Source organism: Chanos chanos, chromosome 7, assembly GCF_902362185.1.
Source record: "Chanos chanos chromosome 7, fChaCha1.1, whole genome shotgun sequence".
Classification (NCBI taxonomy): domain Eukaryota; kingdom Metazoa; phylum Chordata; class Actinopteri; order Gonorynchiformes; family Chanidae; genus Chanos; species Chanos chanos.
Genome location: NC_044501.1, coordinates 12,151,709 through 12,171,994, shown reverse-complemented (window position 1 = coordinate 12,171,994; position 20,286 = coordinate 12,151,709). Strand labels below are relative to the sequence as shown.

The window sequence follows — 20,286 nt, the reverse complement described above, 5'->3', positions numbered from 1 at the left end:
GCAACAGCTGTGAAATTTATTCAACTTATACCAACGAAAAATGTTTCTTTTTTTCTGTCAAATGCATTTTGTAAACTATTTACAGTTTATCAATCTCTTCTAGATTATATTCACAATTTACAAGAGTTTTTTTTCCCTACAACAACAACATCAACAACAAAAAAGAAATGGATCTAATACAATAACTCACGTGTTTACAAATCAGGGAAAAGTGAAATGGAAAAAAATCTTATAAATCTTTCATGACACTTCCCCGCATTCATTCTAATTACACTGTAAACACTCGGCATTTTTCCAGTTTAGATCTATATATCTCAAAAAGGACTTCAAAATTATCAGGCTTCACAAGGTGATCTAGATTGTTTTAGAAATTGGCATCCCTTTCCCAGCAAACGTGTAAAGCTAAGCTGAGTTTGACTCCACCGCTTAAATGTGGACAAAATATTCAGACAACACCCCAACGAGACCCATCGGTTTAAGAATAATATTTAAATAATAATCACCTTCAAATTTACAGGAACAAACATTCTGTACAAAAAAAAGGTAGTTACGATCTAAAAAGAGGTAAATATTTGGTAACTCGATTTTGTATTCTTGTTGCACTTTCGTATATTTTTCTTTTTTTTTTTTTTAAATATGTGTCAAAGGAACGGTCCCGTTTACCCCTGTCGTAGAACTTTGATAATGTTGTGGCAAGGCGTGAAGTCTACTTTGAACTGACGGGTCTCCTGCTTCCGCCGTCGGTAAGTACATGCTTATCATTTCCCGCAAGTCTCCGGGACATGGGGCGCGAGAGTGAGTTGAAACTGGAGGGCTTACACTTGGCTCTGATTTCACCAGAGATCCCAGCGTGCCAATACCCCCCGAGGAAGGCACGCTCGAGTTCTGATGCTGCGTGTAGGATATTCCTCCATAACCAGATGGCGAGGCGCTCATGTAGCTCTGAGAATTTGAGATGGGGCTGTACTGGAGGGCTGTCATATCGTAGCGGTGCATGGGCTGAGGATTGTGCGGATGGTGGTGGTGACTGTGGTGGTGATGAGCCCCACTGCCGGGGTGCTGACTGTACGCAAGTTGAGCTTCTTGCATCATCGCGGCAGCCGCTGCGGCTGCTGCCACCTGTCCCGAGTATGCACCGTTGGCCCAGCCGTTCATATGTGCGTAGCTGGCCGTGGCGCTGCCTCCATGACTCCCGGGACTCTCTAAGCGCTGTCCTACCCCCGCTGGACTCATTCCGACACCCAGACCCACGCCGCCTCCACCTCCCGAGCCGGAAAGCAGGCCACCAGCCAAGGAATATTTGTCCTTTTTGAGTAGTGTTTTGGTCTTCCTCCTAGGTCTGTACTTGTAATCCGGGTGCTCCTTCATATGCATAGCACGTAACCTCTTCGCCTCGTCAATGAACGGTCGCTTCTCTGCTTCTGACATGACCTTCCACTCAGCGCCAAGCCTCTTACTGATCTCCGAGTTATGCATTTTAGGGTTCTCCTGAGCCATCTTCCGCCGCTGGCCCCTGGACCAGACCATGAAAGCGTTCATCGGTCTCTTTACACGGTCTTGGTTGACCTTGCTCCCATTATTTGATCCCGTGTGTCCCGAATTTGTATTTGTTTGGGGTCCAGGGGAATGCAAGTCCGTCTCCATCATCATGCTATACATTCACTTGGCTTAAACTTTTCAGCCAACACAGAGAAACATTCACTTACGGCACCACTGTCCCCGCCGGCTTCCACAGAAGCGCCAAGCACCCAGAAAAAATGCGAAGATGCACAGCAATACAATCCAAAGCAATTGTCACGATGACTTGGCTGAAGTCGTTTCCTTTGCGCCTTACTTCTTTTCGCTTGATTTTCACATCCAGCGCGATGAAAAGCCTCTTTGAGCTACTTTCAGTCGCGCGGTGGAAAAGTTAATAGAGAGCGGCCATGTGATGCGCCTTGACAGCGATTAAATGAGATGGAGTCGGCCAATAGCGTTTTAGAAAACGCGTGATTTGCATGGATGCTGGTCAGGTGACGCAGAGAGACGAGAGCTTACTCGTGGTGAGCTCTGGAAGAGGGACACTTCTATCTCTCAAACGGAAGGTAAACAGAAACCTACAGAGCAGGACTGACAAGTGTGTCTATTTGGGGTATATAATTTATTTAAGCTCCCGGGGCGTGCCAATAATTAATTAGCTTATTTGAATCTTACACCATATTAAAGGCTAAACATTCGTGAGGAACAACATAAATTGCTATGATTTTGTGACTTACCAAATATATTAAAAAGGCTTTTTTTCAATCAAAATCCATTGATGAAGTTGTAGTCTATAGACTATAAATGTTTATATTGAACTTTGACCTTTCATTGGTTCAACCTGTGTAATAGTTCTCTGCTGTTGTAATGTATTTACTAGTTCTAGTTTAGTTCATTCGATGACAAATTTGTGTTGATTTCTGGAGTCGTTTTTTTGAAATATTTATAAATGAATTGAAGACGTACGCATAAAGTTAGATGTCCCACGAATAGCGTTTTTAATTTCTCATTCGTCCCACAAGTGCTTCGCAAATAATTTAAGAGCAAATGAATTTCACGCATAAAATAGCCTAGACTTAGAATTTCACGCATAAAATAGCCATCGTAAGAGTTTGCTGTTTAGGCTAATAAATTATTCGTAATCACTGGTTTGCCCTCTCAGCAGCTTTTGGACATCTTACAGTTTTTTGCTTTTGTTTTCAACATCTTTAAATCAGTAGAAGAAAAAAACGGAGCCACAGGTGCTTTCCTGTTGTGACGGTTGCTAAGAAACAGGTGACTGACGCGAAGCGCACGTGTCAGTCGAGCCTCTTTGTCCACAAGTGGTGAAGGGGATGTTAAAATTGTTATTGTGCAGAAACCCCTTTATCGATGTTACTGTAGATAAGTGGGAAACATTTCGTTCCAGTTCGCTAATCGGGAAATCTGCGTATTTTATGATGCAGAGCTAGATCAGATTATATCGACACACAGACAACTAGCACAATATAACCAAATTGCACGTGGCTAGATTATATTAAAAATATGAATAATTACTCACAAGTGTGAGTAAGAGCCTACAAAACACATTCACTCGTGCAGTAGCTTATAACCTATAGTTTCTGGGGGAAAACATCGACACCTTATTAAAATATCCTTGTGTTGCACTTTACTTTAAAATTATTTCTACAGTTAGTATTACAATAATTTCAGTGAGGAAGAGATGAGACATATTAAACCGGATGACAACTGCCTCTTGTAGCTCGACTAACAGATATCAGTTTTTTTCAGCGTTGGCCGATAGATTTTGCGATTTTGCCCGTGCTGATCAGCGACATCTTTTCCGTGTATTAATTTACAAGTAAACAACACGAGTATTTTTGTTTAAAAAAGACAGATAACAATTAAAAACATCGATGTAAATCTTTCGTCTTTATTTTGTACAGTGTGTGATCGCCGACTACTGGAGGCAAGCGAGGCGTGTGGATGCGCATCATGCACGCGCGTCGTGGTGCTGAAAGACAGCGCTGATTTGAGTGTGAAAGCTGCGCCTTAACGAGCTCTAAAAGTTTTCTTTCTCCCTCAAGCACTGCAGCATTGGAAAGCCATACCTCAAACCGTTACAACGCATCGTTTAACTACCCTGAGAAATAAATTTCCGGCGTCACACAGAATCTGCAGAAATGCAACGTTCGAAACTTATACTTAACGAAAATATGCAATAAAATCTATAATTACATTCAACTTTCTATCGGCATAACCACGTCTCTACATAACAGGCATAGTTACATTTCTCAGTGTGAGAAAGTGAGACAGCATTCAAGCCAAAGCTCTTCAGAGGGAGTCTCTGGTACATCACTCAAATTTTACAGCAGACTTGCTCAGAATATCTCAATTAATCGTTAATTGAGGCGAAAAATAAATATCACGTCGGTGAAACACAGTTAACGATTTAATCATCACACCCATCAATGACAGGAGAATAGGCATACCCATTATACAATTATACGTTATTCGTTGAATTATAGTATTGGTTTAACAATGGTTTCGGCACAGTTCAAGTCAATATTCCAGCTGGGTAGGTTACTGCTGTCCATACGAGATTATGGAAACAGTAAATAGAAAGTAGGCAGGCGCAAAACATGTAAAAGTAAAAGGGTTTACCATGGAATAGCCTTTCCGTGTATTGTCAGTGAATTGAGATGAAAGAGATTTTCTCAATCCCTGCAAAGTAACCTCATAACGATGATAGACTAATGCAATTGTTATCAAATTTAGGTAGCGTACTAATACGATCAACTGTTCGTGTAAAGACATTTTATCGAGGAGCTGTCAGATTAAAGAGACACAGTCCTTGTTTTAGAAACGGTCAGTGCCGCTGACAAATTTGTTTCCAGTCAAACTCCTGTTCTTATGGGAGACTTTGTTTCGCATAACACCAGTGTTCAGCAATTTTCTCTGTAACTGCAGACGAGATGTTAGTATTCTTGGCATTACTGCCTCAATACTGGTACCATTCAGTGCCTGAAGTGTAAAGACTCATGTTTTCAATGGTCAGGAAGTGTAACAGAATTACAGACTTTTACATTTAAAAGATCTTTTTGTATTTTAAGTATTTTTGTAAAATCTCCTGCTCCTTTCCCGTTTTTCAGTCCTTTTTTCTGCCTCTTTCAAACAACAACAACAATAACAACAACAATAATAACAATAACAACAACAACAACAACAATAATAATAATAACAATAATAATGATAATAATACTAATAATAATGGGTACTCATCATAATCATCATAAATGGATAATCATTATAATCATGATGTATTACTGGTATAGTTTTATTAATTTGGCTTTTAAAAGTTTTTAATTTCGAACCTTTTCACAAAATAATTGTGTGTCTGCCTCACATTATAGGGTTTTTGGGGTTTTTTTGCTTCGCTCATAATACATTTAGACCACTCTAAAGGCATAAATCCATTTAAGGGAGAGAGACTGCGAATGCACTTTAGAGCCTAAACCGGACAATCCTTTGTGAAATTAGCACCGATCTGTCAGGCCACGGCAAGGTTCAGTAACAGAAAGTGTGTTAGTAGATTTGCTCTCCTTCCCATAGACGTAAGGTTAGTAGCACTAAGCCTATGGGCGCTTTGTGAGTCCCAAAAGCTTCATCTGAGACAGCTTAAGTGCCCTCACTCCGTTTCATCCGGTCTGTAAAGTGAATTAGAGAGTCTCTTGAACTTGTGAGAGCGCACGGTTTAAAATGGTCAACATCTGTCAGGTGCGAGCTGTCGCTCTCCAGTGTGTTATAAACGGAACTGGGCGCGAGGGAGGGGGTAGAGGGAAAAGCTGAACCCATTTGTATACGCTAGCCTATGTGTTTCACCCAGTGTCTTGTTTTTCCTGATTTTAAATTACAAATTCGAACGGCATATGGAACCGTGTCTTTAGACGTTTTTGGCAACCATACAGGAAGACCGACCTCAGCTTTAATTAACTGAGTGTCCTCCAGTGGATTTTTTTAGACTGACTGACTTGATGTTATCTAACAGAATTGACCAAATGGCTCTAAAGTTTTCTAACATGTAAAAAATGAAATCAATGAAAATGTGAAAAATAAAATAAATAAAAGGAAAAGAAGAGAGAGGTTGTAGTATATCAAGTTCTGCCTATGCAGTAGCTCAAACAGAAAGCTATTTAGCTGAATAACTATGGAAATCCAAAACATCTCCATGGTTCGTCTCCATGGTTGTCTGAGGAAAATGTGTTAGACTCTCTTTGTCTGTTTTACTGGACAAAACGTTCATAAGCATTGCTGGGGTGTTACAGCCATATTTGCATGTCGTTCGCACAAAACATGAGCCCTGAACAACGCATCTCACAATGGATACAAAAGGTTTTCTTTTAAATATCCCCTAAATTCAGGGCACAAAGTGAAAAGTGAACTCAGTCGCACCACTGTGAACGGGAGGGGTTGGTAGTACATGTTTTTGAATTCAGAAGCAGTTCTGTCACACAAAAAATTCAATACTTTGCAGGTGAATTCATGCGCATTCAGCTTAAGTAATATGAAAGATGATTCTTCTTGCCCAAATCCATGTACTTAAAAAAAAAAAAAAAAAAAAATCAAAAATCGTTTAAAAAGTCAAGCATGCTCTCGGAAAATTTCATGGGAAAAATAGCGCTGCTTCAAATTAGAACATGACTGAATGATAGATAATTCTAAGCAATGAGACATCTTTATCTTCTGCAGCAATCTCTCTCTCTCTCTCTCTCTTTCTTTCTCTCTCTCCCTCTCTCGCTTACACACACACACACACACACACCCCGTCGCCCACGTATGCACAAACACACACGCGCACACGCACGCGCACACTCGAACGTATGAGAGAGGGAGAGAGGAAAACAACTTTTTAAAGTAGATTATCAACTATCTAAGCAAATATACAGCCTACATGTCTGTTAACATTATACCACGATGTCCATAACGTCTTCCGTGACCAAACAGAAAAAATAGTCATAATACCAATTTGAGATGCAGAGTGTGAGAGACTTATGCCCGGCAAAATACACGAAACAGAGGCAGCGCATTCTCACACACCGATATGATGGAAACGGAAAAGAGAGCATGGAATTTATGAGTGACAGATATTTCACGATATTGTCTCTTCCGAAACAAGGAGTCAGAATGTTTAGGCTACCGTGAAACACACTGAGTGTAATGCCTGTGAATTACACTTTATTTTATTTTTGGTAACCATCTATGTTTGCACTTTTAAGACTGAGTGAAATGGAACACCTGCTTTGAAAGCAGGTGCGATGCCTCCTCGCACTTTTAGGGCGAGGCGAGCCAGTCGCATAAGCAGCATAAAGCGTCAATTCTCTCTCTCTCTCTCTCTCCCTCTCCCTCTCTCTCTCTCCCTCTGACACTCTGACTCACTGTCTACACAGCACCAGGGTGCCACTATGCTACTAAAAAGCAAATACTGATGACCTAACGCAAATACTGATGAACTAATGAGAAAAGTTGGCCACCTGTTTGAGCCACCAAAATATTCCACTACACTGAAACGTCACTAATATGGCTAAGACGAGGTGATAGTAAACGCCATGATAATCCACAACATACGTAAATCTCCAAAAAAACTCTAACAACTTCTACAAGACACTAAAAAAAGCATGGCTAGGAATTTGTGCAAATGACACCTGTAAGCATTCGAAACATAATTAAACTAATTTCAGGTTGATGCGTTCACTGAATCGTCTTTGTGATGACACTGAAACAGTGGCGTAGTTCTGGCATGATTAAGTGGACTGCGTCTCGGGAACAGAAGGCTAAGTGCTGGCCAGTACTTATTCACAAATTATTTTTATTGCTTTGAGGCATAAGGATGAAGGTACCTTTTTTCCCCCCTGACAGACACTTCACACACAGTCATTCAAGCTCTTCAACCAAGTCCTCAGATATGTAACCAATCAAAAATGTCGTCTGTCTTCAATACACAGGCCTAGCAGACATCAATTGTGATTCCTTTGATACGCATTTGCACCACGTCACATGTCAGATTGATCTAAACATTTGTTTTTAACTCATTATCTAAACTAGCTGCATTTCTTTCAACTTCGAGCATTACAATGTTTTGATCATCAACAAATAAATCATATCAGGTATAATCAAAATAATATCAATAAGTCCCTTTATGAAACATCTGGCTCTTGCTATACTCTCGTCTCAACTGCAGATTTACAAGGGACATTCGGACTGAGACGGTTATTCAGTACCATATGTGTCATTGTTTTTGGCACTGTTCTGGACTTTTCTTTACATTTCTATCTCTACTGAAATATAGATTTGTCCTACTGCAGTTTCTCCTTTCTGATTAAGTCCCTGTCCCATTAAACAACAAGAAACCTCTAAGATATATAGTGACACATATAAGTCCTTCATTTATGTTGTTTAAACATAATTTGTTGTGAGTTTTTCCTCATAAAAGATGGAACACAAAACACGCAGATGTTTACTGCAGGACAATGTCTATGTAAAGACATTATGAATATATGTATCATAGAGCACATTTTGTTAATCGCTAACTGCCCACGTTTTTGATTGACAGGTATGTCATAAATGAATGCCATGAGACTGTCAGTTTACGTCATTTCCCAGTTCTCTCAAAAGCCCTCTTCATTTGAAGTGCAGTGTTTGTATTTTTAGCTGATACATTTTTCTTCAAGAAAATTCAGTGAAATCACTGAGAACAAAATATTTCAAAAAGAATTTTTGATAGCAACAGCAGTTGTGTGAACTTGGACATGTTACAAACTGGCAGGTTAAGAGAGAGTGGCTGCGAGAGAGAGCGAGAGAGAGAGAGAGAGAGAGAGAGAGCGAACACAAGTGTATGGGTGTGAGTGTGTGTAAGAGACGGTGAGGTAGAGAAAGTAAGATATACCATGGGAAGGCAGAGAGATAGATGGAACAGAGAGAGAGAGAGAGAGAAAGAGAGAGGGAGAGAAAGAAGAGAAAGGCAGAGAGAGAAAGAAAGACAGAGAGGGAGAGAGAACGAGAGAGAGAAGAGACAGACATAGAGAAAAAGAGGGAGAGAGAGAGAGGGAAAGAAAAAGAGAGAGAGAGAGAGAGAGAGAGAGAGGTAAAGTACAAGGCTCAGTTCTGGGGGACCAAATTAGCACCAGCGCTCATCAGAGGATCAAAGGCCTCACAGATAAGCACACAAGGGGGTGGGGGTTGGGGGGAGTGGGGAGGGGAGGGGAGAGGAGAGGAGGGGCGGGGGAGGGAGTGTGTGTGGAGGGGGGGGGGGGCATGTTCACAGCCTGTTTCCGCCCGCTCGCCTTCATCACCCCGCTGCTAAATGCTGGAATCTCTAAGCCTGCAGCCCTCCTCTCCTACCCAGCGTCGCAGGATCAGCTGCAGCGCCTAGAACAACACGTTAGCGCACGGTAGGGACTAATGGCATCAAAAGCATTTTTCACAGCCGTTTGTGTAAGCTGGCTGTCACAGCAGCTGTCAGCTCTACTGTATGTAAGTACGTCTGACGGGGCGCAGAGAGAGAGAGAGAGAGAGAGAGAGAGAGAGAGAGATCCGCCTTTGCTCATAGCCGACCATAATTCAAAATGCTTTCTGCTACGACGACGTTGAGTAATTCACTGTGTGAGAAAGTGATCTAGAGTTACACTGAAAAGGACCGATAAAATATATGAAGGAAAATCAGCTCGATGGGCCCTCGCCAAAGATTTAGACATCACGGATATGAGGGGTATAATTCTTTACCCAGTCAACCTATGATCCATCTATTGGCTGTGACTAACTGCTCTATTGAAACCATATATGTGTTCAAGCATATAAGTACACATACATCAACAAATGTATAAGTTGAAAAAAACATGAATTGACATATGATTACACCAAGCAGAACTAATATGGATAAATATATGTGTGAGTGTATATGTGTGTGTATCTGAGTGAGTGTGTGTGCGTGTGCGCGTATACATTAGTGTTGGCGAATACCAGTCACAGTTACAATTTCAACAACATACATATCAATATGCACATATGATAAGAAACACGCTCTCAGCTTTTCAACCATAACGAGCATCCACACACACACTTGCATTTCCAATAATTCAGAAACATCATCAGAACAATGTGGCTTTGAACCAACATTAACACTGCCACCAACACACCTCTTTAATTAACAATCAAGCGTGTCTTTTCCACCGAGTACACAACCGCTGAGAGATAACAGCCCATATGAAATTCTACTGGTCTTACTTCACATTCAGTGACAAACTCATGAATATTCATCGCCAGTATTTACAAGAAAATAAATCACACAAGCAAATTGTCCTCTTTTGTTGCATCAATATATTGCATCTTTCTAACCCTATTTGTAATTACAAATGACACACACAAATACGCACGCAAACGAGACTTCAGTAAATAATTAGGCATAAAGTTGAGAGACTTTTTTTTTTTTTAGCGGTTTTACTGTCAATAAAATTCCTCGTCTCAAGAAAAATCGCATATGCAAATGCATTTGACCAATCTGTTTGCATCCAGCAAAAGTTTTTTTTCTTTCTTTTTTTTTTTGGAAACAAAGCTGTTAAGTATTACTCCTCTCATCATTTTTTCTTTTGATTGATACAGAATGAATGTAATGGTTTTAGCCTGTTCGCAGACAGATCACTCTGAAGAATATTTTTAATGGTTCTGCCAGCTCTCCGTATTTAATAATGTCAGCATCTCCAAGCACAATTATAATTAGGGCCCATGTCATTCATTACGGGGGTAATAGGTCTTAACTCTAATGGGAATTAGAGGACGCCCAGCCATAAGCAGGAGTCTTAATGTAGTACTGTAGTCACCTTGGGTCAGAGGCTGGGGAAAGAAAGCTCTTTACGCTCAGCCAAACACAATGGTTGCTATGTGGCAGCAGGGGAGGAGAGGTATCTCTGTTAACCACTTTGCTGCACGGCCTCGTTAGCTAATGCACTTTTCTGCCATCTATTAGTCGGGCTGCTCGTTGCTCCTGGTTTTCGCAGAGCGAGAGACAGAGAGAGAGAGAGAGAGAGAGAGAGAGAGAGAGATCACCATGTTTAAGTCAAAGAGAGAAAAAAAATCAAGGAGTGGGATTATGATATCTTGCTATGGTTCCTCCTAGATTTGCAGTGGAATGGTCTCGTTTCGGTTCCTTCGTGTAGTGTTGAACACTGACGTGTAGTAACAGTTGTGAGGATGTTCTGTGATAAGGGTAACGAGAGGGCTATCGATTTTTTTTTGGTTCCGTAATGATGGCATCATACGCAATTCAATAATACAGCAAATGAGTCTCTCAAACAAGTCAATGAAATTTACCCTGTATCAATCACTACACGTCTTGTGAAAAAGCCCAAGGTAAACACAGCCAGTGTCTTACAAGGCTAATGCACAGGTTACTAAAAGAAAGTCTTTTAACATAAGATGTGCGACAAGATGAGAGTCCAAACAGTTTTTGGAGTATAAATTACATGATAAGGAAGCTCTCAATTTCATTCTGAAACGTCAGAAGATGTTTTGTTGTTGTTGTTGTTGTTGTTGTTGTTGTTTTCCCTTTTGATGAGCACCATCAAAGAGAAGAACCTGTCTCTCCACATCAGAGGAGTTTGGTTGAGAAGTAAACCTCATCTAGCCCGTGCCGGTTTGTAAACTCTGTCGGTTGATGCGTTCGCGGTGAAGGGTTTTAGCGATATGTAGCACGGTGATGGAGTATCATCGCTCATAATCCATCCCATGCCTCTCTAATCCCCGCTCAAGGGTCGCGTGCCCTCCTCCTAATAAGCATAATCTCATTTACGTCGCAAATAAAAGTTTCCTATTTATCTGCAGATTTCAAATGAAACTAATAAGGCTTACCACGCGGTCGCCCCCCCCCACCCCCCAGAAAACCCTAATCATATTCCTGCCTATCTAAAAGCAATCAGTAATTGCGTGTGCCGCGGAACGCGCTGACAATGCCGCCAACATGGGGCGCGCAGCTCTACGAGAGCGTAGTTGGACTAATTAAATTAAATGCTAGGCTGCAGGAGCGATCTCGCTCTGGGCCCCGACGAGGAGAGGTGTAGCATTAATAAGTATTGCGGAGCAGCGGAGAGCGATGATATCATAATGGAAGGCTTGGGTTTGATGTAAAGAGACTCATTGAGATTCAGTGTGTACCATAATATACAGATGAGATACCTCCTGTTCTGATGTGGAGGGGAGACGGCAAATTTTAAAAAGGTGGGCGATGATTTGGGGGGCGTGGACAGCGGCGCGTTATTGGTCCGGTTGGCATTGTTTATATTTTACGATACCGTGACAGTGGCGGAGCTTGTCAAAAACAAAAAAAACAACCAAACAACAACAACAACAAAAAAAACCCCAGAGGATTTCAGCAGAACTGAAACGCAGCAAAAGTCAACTTCATTCAAATGTGACAGTCTTAAAGACTTTGGACAGTCTCCATCTACAGAGCGGACCTCAAGCAAGTGCACAACAGAAATGATGTACTAAACTAGCAAGCAAGGCAGTGATACTGTATGGCTTTGGCCATATTTCCCTCAATGAATACTCACTATCACAATCCATTTTTATAATAACTCAACAATATCTCATGAGAACACAGTTCTCAACTGTCAGCAATAACAAACTGATGTTTAACTGCTTAACCAGTCTTCATCTTGGCATAACCATATTTCACGTGAAGTACATTTAAAAGCTCTGGTCACCGTAGAACTCCAACAACTAGAGTCAAATACTGCATTCTGTAAGCGAGACTCAATCACTCAGCGGCTCCAGATCCTAACAGATTGAACTCAGGTTGCTGGGTGCATTGCAGAATGGAACAGTTTGGTTATTTAGGGGAGACAAAGTAAGACTAGAAGTGGACAGACAATATAGGGACTGGAATATGCCGGTTCTCTGTTGGCGCGTTTCTGTTGAATCAGCTGCACTTTGTGGCTACACTCGTGTTTGCTCATACAAAGCTGCAAGGGGAGAGAGGGGGGAAAAAAAATAATAATCTGGCACCCGGGAACATGTAAACAAATATGTCCCGATAGTAAAGAGTATTAAATCAACCAATGATTACACATCCCAAATATGAGAAAGCACAAGTTAATGAGCCAATGGGATGTCGTGCTACGCGCTGTTTAATATTGACACAGAGAAAATTAATTTCAAGGTTTCGCTTGCCCTCAAAAGTGTAATATTATGGAAAGAACACGACGGCCAAGTGAACAGCTCTAAAAAAATCTGTGGAAAAAAAATTTTAAATTCAGTCTGGTGTAGGAAATGTTGAGTTGGGTTTTTTTTTTTTTTCCCATAATGGCCAAAAAACAGCTGACTCCCAGAATGGTATTTAACATAGCCAGCAGTGGTGTTGGGGTCTGGTGACAATGTCTAAAGCTTGTAATCTCATTTAACCCCATCCTGACAACACCACAAATTAGATCTGACATGCTAACAACACAAATAAAAAGCTCTCTCACAGCAAAAGTCAAGCCACGTCAGGAGCCTCTGACCTCCACTCTCTCTCTCTCTCTCTTTCTCTCTCTCTCTCTCTCTCTCTCTCTCTCTCGCTCTCTCTCTCTCTCTCTCGCTCTCTCTCTCTCTCTATCTGCCCTCCCTTGGGTCATATTAGGGAGCGAAGCTTCTGTTTCTCCTTGTCCTCCTCATCCTGTTGGAGTGGGGATTTCAGCTGTGCCTGCAGCACAGGCCTTTCTTTTCGGAGATAAAGGGCAGAGAGGAGAAGTGCTGTGGGACCCCCGTGGGGCTGTATGTGAGGTGGCCCAGCTGGGTGTCCCTTCCTCTCTCTCTCTCCCTCTCTCTGTCCCCCTCTCTCTCTCTCTCTCTCTCTCTCTCTCTTTTATACTCTCTCTTCCAGACACCTTGTATTCTACATTCTAAATGAGGTCATCCTTCCAGGCGAGACAAGCAGTGTTCAAAGACTGCTCTCACTACCTGGCCTTTCCTCTTCTCTTTTCTTCTTTTCTCCTCCCCCCTCCCACACTCCCTCTCCACCACTCTCTCTCTCTCTCGCTCTCTCTCTCCCTCACTCTCTCTCCTCATTAATGCTTTCATGAGCCACCTCTGAGGTCTTCTCAGACTCTTTTCAGAGGGAGAGCAGAAAGAAAGAGACAGCCCTTAGCATTGCACTTTATCATCTAACCTTCCTTGCTTGTTTGGAAATGAGTAGCAGCTCTTTGTAAAAAGAAATAATAAAAAAAAAGAAAGAAAGAAATGACACAAACTGTTGGGAGACAAACTCTATAAATGTAACATTTGGGTAGATTGTGTCAAGGTGAGAGGAGACGACTTATGAATTGAGAGAAGTTTAAGATCATACATGGAGCAGACCTGAATTATATAACAGTCTACGCAGTTATTTCAGTTAAATATACAAACTGAAATAGCAGTTATATTAAACACATTTTTGACAGCACAAAAAAAAAATAGAATATAATTAAATGAAACTGGCTAAAGATATGAACTTTACAAATGTACCTTTACCAGCCTAACTGACTCATTTCCTTTTAAAAATTGGATGCATTTTTCTCTACCTTCAGCTCATGTTCAATAAAAAATACAATTAAAATGAAGAGATGCAGGAAGACAAACAAGTATTAAAGTAAATTAAGCATCCTGAAATCAAACTAACAGTTGGATCGGAACAACAAACTGAGTCATTCAAATGCAGCTGTTCGATTCCTTGTTTATAGGGTTGCCCAAAAATTCTTTAAAAATTCAAGGAGGACATGCATCATATTGTCTAAAAACAGAATATTATATTGCAGTACATTAATATCAGATGCGCAGTCTGTCTGAACTCTGAATCTGAACTTTAATCTAGTCTTAAAAAACCATCTCTGTGCCCCATCAGGTCCCCAACACATAATCTCTTTAACCTCCAGCTGTCCAGAGTTACTTTAACTAAACTGTCGCTGCCTTCATCTGTCATGGCTGCCTCCTTGCCCTGACATTTCCAGAAACTTCTTAAGTTTCCCCTCCTACAATTAACCTTTCCCCAAAAAACTGGTCTCCAGGTAACCCCTCCCTCCCCTCCTCGTCTCCTGTAGCGACACACAACCCAGCCTCTGAAGAAAGCCCCAAATCTGTACCTGCTGCTCTTTTTGGAGGAGGTCCTGGAAGTGAAGGTGGGGGGCAGGTAGGGGGGCTTCTCTGCGGTGTGAGAGAGACAGAAGGGGCTGGGGGGGGGGGGCAGGGGCGAGGGGGGGGGGTGTCGGGGGTTGGGTGGAGGTGGGGGGGGGGGGGTGGCGCGTCTCATCTGACCCCCCGTTCCAATTTCGCCTCATCTTCCGATGCCCCTTGAAATCGACCCCCTGCCCCTGCGGAAGGTCGGCGGCGGCGACGGCGAGCGGCTGGTTGGTTCTCTCTCTCTCTCTCTCTCTCTCTCCCCTGCCTGCCTGCCATGGCTCCTGGCTACTGCAGACTAGCCTGGCCCTGCCCGGGCCCTGCCTCTTAGGCGTTTGGAGTGGTTTATTTAATTTGTCAGTATAATGGAGGAGGCTGAATGAGGCGCGGGGGACGAGAGAAGAGAGAGAGAATGCCACGGGCGCAGGGCGGGCATGGCGAGTGAGGGAGAAACAAAAGCGAAAAGCTAAACCACTATTTTGATTCCCCCCCCCCACCCACCCACCCCTACAAACCCCCCTCCTTTAAAAAACAAAAAAAAAATTACTTCCAAAGTGTGATATCTATTGTGGGGAAATAATGCTGAACAAAGCAGAGGGGTCTTGGCCATATTCACATGGCTTATTCAGGCAGGCTAGCAGTGGCGGCTGTACATTCAGGCCCAGAATTCTCCTATAAAAGATGTATTGGAAGGGGACTATAGCTCTCATTGTGCGGCCAGTGTAAACAAAAAGGCTGGCGGGAGCTGGGCCCGACACTGGGGGAACAGAGGCCCACTTTATCCTCCCCCAGTTTGCCATTATCGCCAGGAATCTAGCTTGTTGGTTTTGTCCAGGCCAGGGCCCAACCCTCTGCTGTCACCACAAGCTTCGAGTAGCTCCAACGGATGCACATCTGAACGAAAACGTCATTATACGACAGAACACCGGCGAGACCACATCGCTGATGGAATCGTTACTGGTTTCGATATTTAGAAATATTTATTCATTTGTGCGTCGGTAGATTTAGTTTCTTTTATGTAAAGCCCAGTGTGATCTGATGAAAAATACGCGACTTTCTCTGAACGTAGCACAAAAGTGACTTGCACACTGTATATATGTGGAATAATGTTCTTTATTTGTGATGAGTAACCCAGGCTAGTTTTCATGTTCCGATCTAATCCGCTGAGTAGATGTTGTTACTCACTGACTGATTAGTATGCTCCTCAACTTTGTCGTTTTTTTGTGGTTATTCAGCCCGGAACAACATAATACTGCATTAAAGGAAGTCTTGACAATAAAGAGCGGCACATTTGTCCAGTCCTGATACATAACCTGTTTATACCTGTGTGTACATCTAGACTGGCTTTCACACAAATAAAAGCACTCCGCGGGCCTTTGACAGGTTGCCTTTACTCACCATACACACACACACACACACACACACACGCACGCACGCACACACCATTCTCCGACTTCACCTCTGGTTCCATTCATCTACTGCCTCCACCTGGGAGACATGCAGAGTGTTTACACAAGATTATATTCCCCATGCTTAGCCATTATACACACATACAAACACAGAAGTCTCTAGAGCATCCTGCTAAACAAACAGGCACCAATGAATACACACATACAGGAAAAGACACACCATTCAAATGCATACTAGTGGCCAGAGCCCGATATCAAACAACATAGGCTGCTAAGATGGCACTCATAGCTAGTGTTTATACTTGGGTTTTTTTGTGTGTGTGTAAACCATATTCACATGCACTCACATTACAGTTTTGCTGAAATGAAATATTTGCATGGGTCCAAAATGGGTACCAAGTCGGTGCTGATGGATGTAGACTTGCCACCAGTGTGGCCTAAAGATCCGAGAAAGTTCTGAAAAGACACTAAAACAATCATTGACGGTTTAGGACAGATTTCCTTTTAAAGTTACCATAAGACCTTGTTTAATATCACAGACAAAAAGAACACACAAATAACTAGTTAAAGTTATTTCATTCTCAAACTGTAAGTGTTTGTTTGTTTTTTTTAAATTTCATTATGTCAGTTAACTGGAATAAAAACTAAAACTAAAAAAAAAACTGGGGGGGGGGGGGGCTTTGTTAAGGAGTGTCATATTTCATTGACTTTACCTCAGCAAATGGAAACAGGTACTTCAACAAAGGCTGGACTGATAAACTGAACAGGTAAGGTCAATCTGTAGACAAAAATGTTTTTTTTTCTCCTTTTTCCAGAAAGGATGACATAAGCAGTTCTCAGCATGCTTTACTCATCTAAAATCTAGACAACAACGGGGAGCACAAAGCAAGGCACGTGTGCACTGCTGCCACAGCAAACTGTGGAACTGTAGCCAGAAGCATTGAACAAGAGCAATGGGTCAGCAGAGAGAGAGAGAGAGAGAGGGAGAGAGAGAGAGAGAAACATGTGTCAGCCTGATTCACTTAAATGTGTGCACAACTGCAAACAGGCAAACAGGTTAAATGCATATAAAGCATGCGACTGCAAAAACTAGCACCTTCTCCACTTATTCAGTTTCCCCTCACACCCTAAATCTGAGCCTCTCTCTCTCTCTCTCTCTCTCTCTCTCTCAGTGAGTGTGTGTGTGTGTGTGTGTGTGTGTGTGTGTGTGTGAGTGAGAGAGAGAGAGAGAGAGAGACAGAGAGAGATGGGAGAGAGAGAGAGAGAGAGGGATTATTCTGGTCAGTCCCGGTAATGTCAGGGGTCCTTTGTACGTGCTTACTCGCTGTAAAACTGCCCTACGCCTTCATAATCAAAGCGCCGATGAATCTGTTTAAACCTTGACTGTCACGTCACGGAAACGCACTGCAAAAACGGATTTTATCATGTGTGCGGTACAACAAGACAACATAAACAAAATGTGAATCAAAGTTTTTAAACATGCACTTTATAATCAGTCATTTGTGGGACTTATGTTTGGTTGGTAATTTCCATTTCCATACTCCCAAAATACGTGTGAGACACTGAATTTTAATGATTTCCTGGGTTTGGTGCCTAGTGCGACAAACATTTTTTTCGACACATTTGTTTAAAGCCGGCAAGGAAAATTCTGTTTCATCCCATAATTATGAGAGCTGTTTAATTAGCCCCCTTCCCCGCTGCTCCACGTGCGTATTTAATTAACTTGAAGGCTGGGGTAATTAGCGGGAGACGGTTTGCTGATTTTCGCAGTGCACCTTCTGTTGACACCGTGGCTCAAGAGCTCCACATGTGATCTCGCGCTCGCAGCGTTAAAGGATGGAATCTCCAAGAAGGTTGCTGTGGTCAAACTCGGTTTATCCCAATCATTTACGCCGGAGAGAGAGAGAGAGAGAGAGAGAGAGAGATAAGAGAGAAAATAATAGCGGTGGGATCACGGCTCTGACAGGGTGACAAAAGGCCAGTGGATCAGATAGGCTGACATGATTCTGCGGACAGGTACGACAGCATACCGTGGACACTTCGCATGAACAGTCGGGTTTGGAACAGTTATCAAAGAAGAAAAGCCAAATGATCCATGTTTTAGATCCACATTTTCACGGGCCGAGGCTCATAAATTCATTCTGTCAAGGTCGCGCAACCTGCAGAACGTGTAACTACATGCTGAAGAAAGTCTAGCGATACGCTACAAACACTTCTTTGATCGATTTTTCTTTAAGTCCTGAACTTAACACCACTAATTAGCTAGGTCAGACATGCTCCTGTATTGTATGACTGAAGTAAATAACGAAATCAACATGAGCAGCGTCGTTGATGACAGACTCGTGTGCTGTCGTCAAGGAGGCTTTGAAAAACCGTACTTTCACAAGAAAGTATCATATTTATATGAATATACTGGTGTTGGTGCAGTAACTCCCTCCAAGGTTGGTTTGTTGATAGTCCAAAGCTGACCACATGTATAAATACAGTATACAATATATTGCTAATCTGAAAACTGATTGCTGCCTATGAACAATTAGCAGGACATCTGCATTCTTGCCAAATCTTAATTTTTTCTTTAGTTTCATAATTATTTAATAATTATACAACCCCACAATTGCAATTAAGACCTGTTGACTTCAGTATTTCTGAAGGGGTATACAATTAGTGGAAACCAGCTATGATGTTTGGAGCTAACAGTAAGTCAGCGATTGCACTGGTGTTCTTAGTAATAATTATATTTATTTCACACCTACTCTCATTTTAGACAGAAACAGATTCACCACCTCCAGTGTGAGTAGCTATGAATTTTTTTTACAATATGTTAAGACTCCATTCAGTTCAATTCTCTTTGCATAGTGCTTTCTCAGAATGAACATTGTCACAAAGCAACTTTACAGGATGCCGGAAATGAAACCCTCGGTGAGCAAGCCCAGGGCAATAGCATCACGGAAATACTCCCTTAGCCTGAGACGTGAAGAAACCTTGGGAGGAACCATGACTCAGCAGGGGGAACCCATCTTCCTCTGGCTGTCCTATGTGATTAAACTAATCAATAGAATAATTCATAAAACAAACAGAAGACAAACAAATTCTATGAAATGTAGTGTCCTTAAATATTAAAAATGTTAGAAAGTCGTTCATACTAACGATAATCTAATCAGGATGGTAGGGTTAATGTCAAGAATGTTACATACACAAAAAGAAAAGCAGAAACCAAAAAAAGGTCTAGGACGTACTGTAAATCCAGGATTGTGGTCCGTTGTACTTGGACAGGATCTGCAGGGGCTCTCATGGTCTACACAGGTGCCATTGCAATTTGTAGTGGATATATCTGTAGTATCTCTCTTCTGCTCTGTGTTCTTAGGGTACCATTCATCTATCGATTATGTTGAATATATTTCTCATGAACTTGCTCAGTTGGGAACCCTCTTTAGGACACAAATGACTGTAAACCATGATTCAGCCCACAAATTTTATTTATCCATTTGTTCAAACAACTCCTTATTTAAATAATGTGGTATATGTCAAGGAAGCACAAAGAAGCACCAAGCTAACCCCATTTCAGTCCTGCATCACAATGTCCCTTTTCATAAATACACAAACACATTAAAGTCCAAGTTAACATACTCAATAACGAGCTTGGTACTTGTACTCTTTAAATAAAGCTCTGGTTGAAAAATCTACACAATAAAGCTTTTATCAAGCTGTCCTGGGTAGAATGAATGAGGTTTTGTTCATCTCCAAGGAGTAACCAGAGAAAACATTTGGCTCACTGATACCAGGAGGGGTTTATTCAGAAATATGTAACAGTAATATGGCCTTCATGCATTAGTAATGATGTGCCTGATTACTGTTGGGGAACTCTACACTACTCAGATGTCTCTCATTGTTTCCGTGGAGCTGGTCTATTAGAGAGGAAAGGGAGGGAGGAGGCAAGATCATTCTTCTTCTTCTCCAAGAACGGTGGGTTACATCATGAATGTGTGACTTCAGTTTTCACTGCTCACTGGTCCATTGCCAGCCTGGACTCCTTGTGTTGGACTAGGCTGTCCGGTCTGTCATTGGTACCTGAGTTTCTACCCGACTCTGACAGCTGTCTCCATTGTCTTGGGCCAACCTGCTGGAACGACATCCATCATTTATTTCTCTCTCTCTCTCTCTCTCTCTCTCTCTCTTTCTCTCTCTCTATCTCTCTATCGTT

General features: G+C 41.9%; 1 protein-coding gene across 1 annotated transcript; it reads right to left on the bottom strand.

Annotated features, from left to right (window-relative positions):
* Positions 1-630: 630 nt before the first annotated feature.
* sox1b (SRY-box transcription factor 1b) lies at positions 631-1,659 on the bottom strand. Its single transcript, XM_030780015.1, has one exon. It carries the CDS (start codon positions 1,657-1,659, stop codon positions 631-633), a length of 1,029 nt encoding a protein of 342 aa, XP_030635875.1.
* Between the last annotated feature and the right edge of the window lie 18,627 nt (positions 1,660-20,286).